The sequence below is a fragment of the Theropithecus gelada genome, chromosome 20 (assembly GCF_003255815.1).
Source record: "Theropithecus gelada isolate Dixy chromosome 20, Tgel_1.0, whole genome shotgun sequence".
In the NCBI taxonomy this organism is placed as follows: Eukaryota; Metazoa; Chordata; class Mammalia; order Primates; family Cercopithecidae; genus Theropithecus; species Theropithecus gelada.
In genome coordinates, this window is record NC_037688.1 from 36,886,879 (window position 1) to 36,899,221 (window position 12,343).

A 12,343-nucleotide genomic window follows, 5' to 3' on the forward strand; every position below is an offset into this window, starting at 1 on the left:
TCCCCCCACCGCACAACAGGCCCCGGTGTGTGATGTTCCCCTTCCTGTGTCCAAGGGTTCTCATTGTTCAATTCCCATTTGCTGGCAAATTTCTATGGCACTTCTGCTTGGCCATTGCAAACTAACCATGGAAGAATGGATACCCCAATGCAATTTTTCATCCCCATTCAGAAAGAAACTTCTTAGAGCAAAGAAACTTCTTTGAGCAGGCAGCATCAGAGGGAATGCCTAGGGAATTCGTCCATGGATATAAGACATCATCGACAATACCTTCTCTTAGTTCCAATGAGACAGCCTCTCAGGTCCAGTCAGTTCTAGAACACTTTGGGCAGGCACGAATGGAAGATGGAACAAGCGTGCATGCAGTCACCCACATGGCTTGCTCTGAAGCCATTTCTTTTTCCTTCCCTCGTTAGGAGTACCCTCACCCCAACCCCAGCAAAGCATGTCTTGGGTCTCACAATAACAGCAGGTCTCAGAAAGATAAAATAATTCTGCATGTTACGACTCGTCCCTTTTAAGACTAGACATCCATCTGTCACAGATCCTTTGGAATGTCGATGGCAAGAATTCTGGAACACGGAGGAGGTACGAAAAGGGCTTCATTCATTTCATGGAAAAGCTCAGAACAGTTTGTCAACTTGGAAACACAGGCCCTGACAGCGTAGCAAGGTCACCCTGCCCTTCAATCCTGCTGATAGCCCAAGTTAACATCCTCCCATGCCTTGGCCTTCCCAGAACAAACATGGCTTTGGACGCCTTTGGAGGGTTGGGACTGGCTGCGTATTTTTCTCTAAAACTTAAGTTTTAGGAAAGAATTCTTTCCAGCTTTCCATCCTGAACCTGCTGGTCTCCAGGCTCATTCCTGCAAATATTTCACAGAGGAGTAAGAGCCACATTCCTGCTGGCTTTCCAACTCACTCTACTCTCGTTTTCAAGTCAACCTCTTAAAACTCCTTAGTGATCTTGCAAGAAATTCATGTCTTTTGTCAGGGAGAATGGCATGGCCTTTGTATGACACTTCCCTTTAGCCAGACTCGGATTTGGGGGCGTCATATTTGGGATGCCTGCACGGCTAACAGGAAAGGGCCCAGGACAGCTCACAGGTTCTCTCTGAACAGAAGGCTGTGAACACGTGGCTGTCATTTGAAAGCTGCATGGCCCTCTTCCCCCTGCATGCGTTTCTCTCAAGGTGTCCCTTGTAATTTGTGGTTGTGGTCTGTGCTTGAACCTGTTGCACTTATGGTGATGGACTGGCACTTCACTCTGTGCCACTGCCGTCGAGCCCCCCTCTTAGACACTGTCCCCAGTGTCACTTGGGGATTGACACTCTTCACCTGTCACGGGAGAGGCAACCGAAAAGGAGCCTGAGGTTTTTCTACTTTTGTGAACCTTTCTAGCAAAGAAACTTTTTTCCTTGTGGCAAAAGATGAATATCCAAACACATTGTCCACGTCTATTTTGTTAGGGAGGGCATGTTCTCTTCCGGAGGGCTAAGAGCTGGAATGGGATTGAAATGGATTCTCCAGAACACTGTCACACTTTTAAAGCCTAAAAACAAACATTTGCTTTCCTGATCATCTTCACTGTTTCTGTTTGGGAAATTGAGCGCATTCCTCTTCTATAATAAAGGTTAAGAACAGCCTGTGAGTTAGCAAAACTCCCAAAGGCTTAGGAAGAAAGTTACATTTCAATACCTACAGGAAGCATTTGCATGTATCTAAGCCTGGATTGTTCAAGGCCTTTGTGGGAGTCAGTTGTCAGGAATCTGTAGGAATGACTTTGTGAGGAATCATTGGAGGAGGGGCAGTACGCGGGATGGATCAGTATTTTCTCTGCAAACCTAATGAAACACGTCGGAGCTCGCACCTACATGCGTGGGAACTGATAAGATGGAGATTGTGTCCGTTTCACTTGTTTGGGATGTCTGTGCTTTGAAAAAATTCTGTTGTCAAAGAGTAGGTTCCTTAGTTCGGCAAATCTGGCACTTGGAGATGGCATTTTGAATCGGACCACCGTTTTAGTAAGGGTCACTTGCTGTCGGATCATCCGAGGTGGTGCTGAGTCTTCATTTTGGTTCATCCAAATGGATATCATTTCAATGTAGCTCCCTGACTAAATCAACAATGGGAAAAAAAAATCTCCCTTTAATATTTCTCAGGCGAACACACGATAGCCCACACCTTTCATTTTAGGCCACGTTAGGGCATCACCTCGTGGTCAGACGTAGCCTGGCCGAGAAGGCGGCAGAGCAGGCAGAGAGGCATAGGAAGCCAGAGCCCTGTGAGAGACATTGATGAGGAAATGGGCCACGTCCAAATATTTGTGTCACATATTTGGGGAGCAGGTTTCATGTACCCACGGACACGGAGTCTGAAGTCACTCAGTCTACATGATTATCTGTGTGGCTTTGGACGAGCTGCTTTTGATCTCTGGTACCGAGTATGCTTCTCTGTAAAAGGGAATGCTGTCCCTGGCTCATAGAGCTAGGTAAGGGTTAGACGACAATGCTTACAAAGCTCTCTGCACAGAGTCTGGCGAATCGTAACCTCTCAATAAACGCTAGTCATTGTCGCCACTTGAATAGTCCTCCTTGGCTGCAACTCACTGAAAAAGCTGGGCAGTTTGCAGAGCTGAGGTCTTTAGAGTAGACATCTCTGCTGTCTTCTGCTGCTTCCCATCATTTTGGTGGAAGTTGGCGTGTTCGTTGGTTAGCACTTACTCCAAATTGAATTGTATAATTTTATTATAGAAGTATGACGGTGGAAGAAGAGGGTGACTTACTGGTGCCGTCACCGAGCCAGGGAGGCCCATGAGCCTCATTCCTGTACAGGCTGCATTACTTTATGAACTAATGGAATTCGTGGCAAATGTGTCCCCTCAAAGATTGCTCTTGGACAGCGAGTAGGGAACACGTGGCCTTTTGGAGCAGTTTGCTTTCATTTGTGTTTCCAATCAGAGATTGAAGCTGTAATTGTTTGTGAGGAATGGCTGTATCCCAGTCGCCGAGGTATCTGGAGATGACCTCTACACCGTTCTGGGAGAGTGGTCATACAGTCTCCAGAGGGAGAGTTACTGGGAGACAGGGAAAGACAGGGCGTGGAGACGGCCATCCATTCCACCCGTGACATGAGGGCTCACCCCCTCATCTGCACCACAGCAGCTCTCTGATAAATGATTCTGTTCCCAGTGGTGTATTCAGAGAGTCACTGGATAACGTGGCTGGCTTTGCATTTGGGAAGTGGTTGCTTTACCCAACAGACACCAGATGAGGAACAATGGAAGTAGGCAGGGTTTGAAGAGGTACATGTCTTTCCTTTTAGCCAAACCTGCTCACTTCAGATCACCTCTTTGTCCTGGGATTTTAGTCTTGGAAACACTGCTCGCCTTCAGAAGAGCTGTTTTCCTTCCCTGCCCTTGGTGTTCCAAGCCTAATCTAACTTCTAGGATGTGTTCCTTGCATACCTCTACTTTTTGCATAAGTGGATTAATTCAGCCTTTGCTGTGCAATGTCCCTGTAAGAAAGCAATCTTAGAACATCTACTCTCTATCATTGAATATATAGATATGCCATGATATTGTGTCTATTTCTTATATATCTCACAGTTAAGTACTTTAAGACAGGAATCTAGTCTTTCTTTTAAATAAGCATGCATTTTAAAATAGAAAAACCTGAAAACAAAACCTTGTGTATCATGTGTCCCTGTATTATATTAGAGTACTAACCAATGCATTACAAATATCAATATGTGGGTGTTTTTTTTTCTTTGCCATATATTGTTTATCAGAAACCTCTGTACCCTTTCCGTTAAAGGAGTCAATATTCATTTGTATTCTGTGCTGACAACTATAAATTGATGGCTAGCAGTTATCAAATGAATGTTGATGAAAAGCAGCTACTTAACATTTTCATCCCAACACAGAGTTTTGGAAGGATGGATAATTTAGATCTGAGGGCCTCAACTATAAATAAACAGCAACTGCTTTCTAAATCCCACCTTTCTGTAGTTGAAGATTGTGCTACAAATCTGACAAATGATTTTTGAAAGAGAATGATGAATCCTTATTACCAAGATACTCTTAACTTAATCCCAAACAAGAGTCCTGGGTAATTTTACATACACTATCAAGATTGATTACACAGTTCTCCTCTGGCAGCTCACAAATGTTTGACTCGATAGGAAATGGCATTCGGGCATGATTAAAGATTCTACTGGGCTTCCCAGAAATTCTCAGTCCTGTGTCGTCAACACCCTAACTCATTGCCATTGCTGCGGGATAGACACACCTCCCCCATTTCCCATGATTAGCTACCGTATACAATCTACAGACTTCTGATAAATGATTCTCAAAAAAAAAAAAATCTTTTAGGGGAACCCATAGCTCCAGCCAGTTATTTGTATGTCAAGGTATTATTTTATCACAATGGATCAGTAAGCAATGGTGACAACTAGCAAGGCATTGCTTCAGGTATTTTATAACGGAGTTGTTAACATTATTTCCTTTAGATGACTCTTTCATCTTTTCTGCATTATGAACTGATGCCCCCAAAACTGGTATGAAAGTCATCTGATGGTGATTAAAATGTACCTTAAAAACGTTTTTTTTAAATCGGTTTAAAAATGTTTTCTCTTGTATCGGCAGTACCGGCTTGTTTACTCTTGAGATTTCACTAATGTGGCTCAGTCTTGTTCTGATGATATGCAGACCGAAAAGCTGATGAGCCAAAAATGAGAACTTGTTACTAAACTGTCGCCACATCTGATCATATAAAGATGTCATTCAGAGGTTGCCATTGGTACGGCTGAAAAGAGAATTCTCCAAGAGACCAAAGGGGTGGCGTGCATGGGATCAACAAGATATTGTTACTGCTTAATTAATTGTCCAGCAAGGGAGGAAAGTAGAGTGAGTACCCATCAGCACGAAGCATGAATCTGAGAAGGAGAATTTGCCAAAGGGAGACGATTGATTTTTGGAGTAGAGAAGGTGGTGTTTGCTGTCAGATGCCCCTCCTGTGTACTGTGTTCTGCAAAGCCAGGGCCACTTGTGATGGAATTTAGATAGTAAATCACCCCCAGCCTAGAGGCAAAGGAATCAAAGCCATCTCCTGATAGAAAGTTAGGTTTTTCCAAAAGGTATGACTCTCAGCATTGTAACCAAATATAGGTTGGCATGAAACAAAACCAGTTGTAATTGCCTTCAGATTCCATGGAAGGAAAAGGTAGGTCCCCAGCTCCCGCATCAACAGCATTCTGAATCAAAGGGACTGCAGAATTTCTTTGCAAAAATACCATTCCAGTAATGCAAAAGTGCAACATGATATCATTACAGAAGGTCATAGTGGCAAAATATTTTATCAAGTTAGTAAGAATTCTGCATTTTGCTTTCCCAAGTGGACTGCTTTGGTTTTTCCTCACAATTGGCAGAACAGTGAAAGGCCGGTCTGTCATACGACTGAATGTTGAATAGTGTAACCATTGTGGCATAGGGGGCGGGAGGCTGGACTTGAAATGAGTAAGCTGGATTCTCCCACCACTCAGGAGTTAATGGCAAGTCACTTGGCCACTCTGGTGGTTCTGGCAGCTGCAAAGTAAAATAGAAATCTATGACAGATATCTGGCAGTTGATGCAAAACACCGTCTCCACCAGAACTCTGCTAAGATTCCAGACCAAATGGATATTTGGCTTGAGTTAGCTGGATGAGCATCTCCGTTCTCCAGTTTGTCTGTAGAGGCACTTCTGCTTCCCTTTTCCCCACATGGGATGCAGTAGAGCCAGATAAACCACTTGACCTTGTTTTGATAAATGTGCCAGGTGCTAAGCTCAGGGTTATTAGGAATAATAATTCAGTGAAAGGAAATTTGGATGACATGAACGCCTTTCCATTAGACTTGAGCCACACAAATCAATGGGAAAAGAAACAGCTGAATCCAGGATAGAATCCAGGATACTATCTGGCTATTTGGAGTGGGCATGGTAATGGAAGGAGATTGGGGAGGTAACAAACCAGTTGCTATTTAATTAAGTTCAAGTCAGGTCAAATTCAGGATCAATGGGGCTTGGCCAGTATCTTCAAGCACCCCGGTATTATCAAAACCCAAGTCTTTGTCTCACTCACGGGCCACACCCTTCCTAGAGATTTGCCCAATTTTCAGACCAACTCAAATGTGACTACATACCCTGACACTGAAGAAGCTCAAACCAAACAACAAACCCAAGTCTTCCGTGTGGCACGTTCTTCACATCATAACACCTTTCTCAGGACCCTAGTTCTCAGAATGGACCTGGCTCTCCCAGGGAGCCTAGAATGCAAGCACAGTGATTGCAAACTAAGCCATTTGAGGGAAACTCCTCCAGTAAGCACCCTTCATGGTCACAATGTAAACCCTGCAGGGGCAGAAAATAAGATTTGGGTGGGGTCAGAAAGCCATTTTCCCCCATAATCAAAGTTCCTTACTGTTTGCCTAGTAGGGGCAACTTTATCTTTAGTTACCTTTTCCGGTCCTCTCTTGCAACCCCTCTCCCTATCAGCTGAAAATTAGTGGATGCAGTTAGAGCTGTGCAATACATAAATAATCATAAGATGCCAGATAAACTGTATTGGTTTTAAATTAGAGACGTGCCAACCATGTCTCCCTCTGAACAGCAACCTACTATTTTTAATTATGGCTTGCAAAGCAAAGTGATTTCTTGCCCTCTTTACAGCATCCCTGACAGTATTGTCAGTTTGGATGATATGATGCCCCATCAGTGCACACATCCCCAGCCACAGCCCCAACTGTTACTCAAAAGGTGAATGAAAGTGATGAGTTGCACTCTTTGCAACTTACGTTCTGAAATGGGCTGGAAAGAAATGTACCCCCTTACCCATGATCCCATTGTAAATCTGGGACAAATACGACATTTAGAAAAAGGTTTTCATGGTATCCGGATGAATTAAGAAATGTGTTATGTATTTGTGCTAGGTATGGATGTACGGTGAGGAGTATGTGTGTGCATTCAATGTTTTAACACAGCATTGCCCATCCTTCCCCTAGCAGCACCGTGGGCAAAGCATAAACGGATGATCTGGCACCAGCAACAATTGGGTTTTCTACCTGATGGACCATAATTAAGAGTGGTTGATTTGTCAGAAAATTCTTCAGCTGATGTGGTATCGAATTACATTATAGATACATGGAGAAGTCAAGGGGTTGGGTGAATTTGTTCTTGCACGTTCAGAAGGTACCATCTTTTTCTCTGCGCAGAAGAGGCGCCTGCCACGACGTATTGATATGTGTATTTCTTTTCCAAGCCTGTTCCTATATGAGGTGTCAAAAGTCACACCAGCTTTACAAGCGGAGTTTATGAACTCGTTTTTCCAGGATACTCACATTTTGCTTTTTACAGTCATGTGGTTTCAGCCCAGTACCCTTCGCTATGCCAAGATCCAGCTGAAACTGAGCCACATGGGGGAGGCTCGCTACTGCCCAGGCTGTTGAAATGATGTCATTTCGTCGTTCCTTTTCTTAAAACTTTGTCTTTCTTCTTGGATTTCCAGCAACAGGGAGCTGCCACCACTGTGTACTGTGCTGCTGCCCCAGAACTGGAGGGTCTCGGAGGGATGTATTTCAACAACTGCTGCCGCTGCATGCCCTCGCCAGAAGCACAGAGTGAAGAGACGGCCCGGGCCCTGTGGGCACTCAGTGAGAGGCTCATCCAAGAACGGCTCGGCAGCCAGTCCGGCTAAGAGGAGCTCAGAGTGGATGGGCGCAGACACCCGCCCTGTGTGTGTGTCCGCTCACGCAAGTGCCAGAGCTGGGCCCCTTCCAATGTCCCTCCAACACAGATCCGCAAGAGTGAAGGAAATAAGAGCAGTCACAACAGAGTGAAAAATGTTAAGTACCAATGGGAAGCAGGGAATTCCTGGGGTAAAGTATCACTTTTCTGGGGCTGGGCTAGGCCTAAGGTCTCTTTGCTTTCTGATGGTGGCCTGTTTGAAAGTATAAAACCTGGTTGGTGTGTAGGTTCCATATCTCCCTGGAGAAGCACCAGCAATTGTCTTTCTTTTACTGTTGAATAGCCTGAGGTCCCCTCGTCCCATCCCGATATCACCACGGCCACCACTGCAGCCAGGGGCTGGCTTTCTCCTACTTAGGGAAGAAAAATCAACTGTTCACTGCTCCTTGCTGCATTGATCCAGGAGATAATTGTTTCATTCATCCTGACCAAGCCTGAGCCAGTTTAGCAACTGCTGGGGAGACAAATCCCAGAACCTTGTCCCAGCCAGCCAGGATGGCGGTGACACCCAGACAGAGTAGAATACACAGAGCTACCTGGTGGCAAAGTACTTGTCACAGACTCCTTCGCCACTGCTATACAAAAAAATTCTTTAAAGATTATAACAAATTTTTCAAATCATTCCTTAGATACCTTGAGACTCAGGAAGGGAAGCGTGTGTACTTAAGAATACACAGGATCTTTTGGGGGGCGGAGAATAAAAAGTTAATCCCTTTGTCCGTCAGTCACAGTCTCCGTTCTCTTGCTTTTACAGTCTGCTGTGCCTCCCATCCTATGCTTAATAAAAGAACATGCTTGAATGTGATCACCTGAAGTTTGTACTGTTTCTTTAAATGTTTCAGTTTTTTTGTTTTTGTTTTTTTTTAGAAAAGAAATCTAGAGGAAAAATAAAGCGCTTCTCATAGACGCCAGGAAAACACGATTCTTGTTTCTTCTCTGAGTTTGTGTTTTGTTTTTGTGCTTTGTGGCTGTCCGTGGGCCAAGTTGTCTCACGCGATTAGCATGCCAGCATCGTATTTTCTGTTAAAGAAAGAAAAGAAAAATGACTATTGTTTCATTTCACCTTAAGATGTTTTGTTATTACTTACAGTGAGTTATTTTAGTCCTCAATGGTCTGCTCCCCTGTAATTAGCAAGTACTTAGTGATTAGTGGGTATCTCTGTTTGAGAATGGGAGCTGTGCACAGGCTCTTCTCTGCACATCCCATCTTATGGACACCATGGTTTCCAGCCTGTTCCAGGAAGCACATGAGTCCACTCTGGCAAGATGGAGAGAATGCTTTTGCTGAAGTACCAGGAAGGTGTGGAGGCTGGGTGTCATTGTTCCCCCTCCTGATAATGGCAGCTTCAGGCCAGGCAATGTCATGAACTTCTGTGCCTTTGCATCTGTGGTGCACAGCAGTCAAACAAACACACACCATTGCTCTCCAGTGGCCCCTAGCCTGGCCACATCTTCCCATCTGGCCTATTATAGTCTCCCTTACGTAATCCTTATTACCACAGGACCTTTGAAACTATGAATCAGATAATGTCACTTTTCAGACATTATGGTCACTTGCAAAAGCAGCCGTCAGAACTCTACTCCCAGTGTCTACACCTGGAGGGGATTACCCCTCCCATATGACCTCTGACTTTGGCCATGTGACTGGCCTTGGCCAATTTGGAAAGTGCTGTGCACTGGGGCTTGCCTTTCCTTGCTGCTCTTTGGAACCCTGCAACTTCCATCGTAGGAACAGCTCCAGGGCTACCCTGCTGGATGACGAGAGACATGGAGTGGCTCCCAGAACTGGCATCCAGCAGTTACACGTGTGAGTGAGGCCATCTCAGTCTATCCAGCCCCAGCTGTGCCAATTCAGAGAAGAAACTCCACAGTTAAGAAACTCCACAGTTAACTCACAGCACTGCAAAGTATAGTAAACGTTTGTTATTTTCAGCCACTAAGTTTCAGGATTACTTGTTACTCAGCAAAAGCTAACTGATACAGCTTCTCAGCACACTAAGTTTAATTTTTTTTTACCCTAGTTCTCTTATGAAGTTCTCTTACAATTTGGTCTCCAGCTACCTCGCTAATCTCAACTTCCAGCACTTTCTCCTCATCTACTAGAAGCCACTCTAGTCTTCCTGTGTTCCTCGAACATGCCAAGCACACTGCCAACTCAAGGGCTGCATATCTGCTGTTTCCTCTGCTGAAACCCTTTCTTTCCAGAAACCAGCATGCTTTTCTTCCTCACTGATTTTTGGTCTCTGCTCACATGTTATCCCTGTCTTCATAGTGTCATTCCATTCCCATTCCACTCTATTTTTTTTTCCACAACACTTAATATTATTGTACACATTATGTGTCTATTTTCTCTGTCTACCCCCTATAAGAGACACTCCATGAAATTTGTCTGCTTTCTTCACAATTTGGCCACAGTACCTTGAACTGCTCCTGTCACATAGCAGACTTAATAACCACTGAAAGAATGATTCTTACTGACTAGGCTTTATGTTCATGAAAATAATTTCCATCATTGTGACAATGATCTCGAGCCACACACTGTGCTAAGCAGGCTACCATATTACCACTGTCGCCCAGGCTGGAGTGCAATGGCGCGATCTCGGCTCACTGCAACCTCCACCTCCCGGGTTCACACGCTTCTCCTGCCTCAGCCTACCAAATAGCAGGGATTACAGTCACACACCATCACACCCGGCTAATTTTTTTGTATTTTTAGTAGAGTCGGGGTTTCACTATGTTGGCCAGACTGGTCTGGAACTCCTCACCTCATGATCCGCCTGCCTCAGCCTCCCAAAGTGCTGGGATTACAGGCATGAGCCACTGTACCTGGCTTTTTTTCTTTTTTTCTTTTCTGAGATGGAGTCTCACTTTGTTGCCCAGGCTACAGTGCAGTGGCATGATCTCGGCTCACTGCAACCTCCGCCTCCCAGGTTCAGGTCAAGCAATTCTCCTGCCCCAGCCTTCAGAGTAGCTGGGATTATAGGTGCCCACCACTACACCTGGCTAATCTTTGTATTTTTAGTCAAGATGGGGTTTGACCACGTTGGCCAGGCTGCTCTCGAACTCCTGCCCTCAGGTGATCCACCCGCCTGAGCCTCCTAAAGTGCTGGGATTACAGGTGTGACCATCACGCCCAGCCATTACATCTGATTTCTAATATGACTACAGTCTTGCCAGTTCACACCTTCTATTTTACTGATGAAAAATCTGAGGCCAAGAAGTGTCATAATTTGCTGTTGTCCATACAGCTCACAAATTGACAGAGCAGCAGTTCACACCCAGGAGTGTTTGATTTCAAGGTCATGCAGATTCCCTGCACCATTGCCAATGCTCCTTCCGTAAGTCGAAAATATCCATTCTGGTAGGATGCACCATCTTTTTTTCTTTTAAATAGAGATGGGATCTTGCTATGTTGACCAGGCTAGTCTGGAACTCCTGGCCTCAAGCAATCCTCCCATTACAGGCATGAATCACTGTCCCTGGCCATGGATGTGCCGTCTTAACGTCTTAGCCTCATCAGAGAGCTGACTTTATGGGTCCGACTGTAGCTATGCGTCAAGCATTTGGTGGAAGTGAAAGTTAAGCCAGGAGGAAGACACTGGCATATCATCAGCCAAGGTGCTGTGCAAAACATCAAAGAGAACCAAGAGAGGACATGCTGGCCCCCTGCCTCCTGGCCCTGTCTAGGACCTCTATGCTGACTTCCTCCTCTGTGGATCCTGCAGGGTTCACACCCGCAGGCTGACAAGATGAGGCCTGGGGGAACTTTTAAGGATAGATAAGGATTCTCCCAGTCATATAGACCAAGTCTTCATACCAAGTGCTACATCCTGGAAATTCAAGATTTAAGATAAACTCCTCCACAGCCTCTGCTATAAAGGAATTTACATCTTGCATCTGTAGGAATCCTCAGAAAGCACAAGGTCCTAATCAACTTTATCAGAAGTTCTCTAGGTTACTTGAAGATGAACTGAGGCCCCGTAACAGTAGCCATTGCTGCCTCGTGCCCATTTCTCCCTGAACCCACTCAGTCAGACACTGTCAGTCCCCGTGGCCATTTTCTCCTGCCAGACACATCAATCTTATTTCCTTGGCTATTTCTGTGATAAATTCCTGACAGGCGAGCAAGTGGATGGCATAATTCCTATCATTCCTACTTTAGCTTATTCTATGGCCAACCCTATTTCTCACCCTTTGTCATATGTGCACATCTGTATATGTATACATGTCATGTGCACATCTATATATGGACATGTATGCATGCACAAATATGTGTGCCATACATGTAAACCCATAGGCATTATAGATTAACATATACAGCACATGTACATATGCACATATATGTATTGCATATATATGTGTATATTCACATATATGTATACAGATGGTCCCTAACTCATGATGGTTTAACTGAAGATTTTTGAACTTTAAGATGATGTAAAAGTGATACTCATTCAGTAGAAACTGTGCTTCGAGTACCCATATAGCTATTGTTTCTTACTTTCAGTGTGGCATTCAATAAATTACATGAGATATTCAACCCTCTAATAAAACATGCTGAGTG

The 12,343-nt window shown here is 44.6% G+C and overlaps 1 protein-coding gene across 3 annotated transcripts in view; it reads left to right on the plus strand.

The window, feature by feature from the left end:
* The window catches only part of WWOX (WW domain containing oxidoreductase), a 1,119,552-nt gene extending 1,110,972 nt beyond the window's left edge, over positions 1-8,580 (plus strand). For all 3 annotated transcript variants that reach the window (XM_025369939.1, XM_025369941.1, XM_025369940.1), the window contains one exon: positions 7,541-8,580. In XM_025369939.1, coding sequence (XP_025225724.1) covers positions 7,541-7,729 — 189 coding nt within the window. In that variant the 3' untranslated portion in view covers positions 7,730-8,580. The remainder of the gene's footprint in view (positions 1-7,540) is intronic.
* The last annotated feature ends 3,763 nt before the right edge of the window (positions 8,581-12,343 follow it).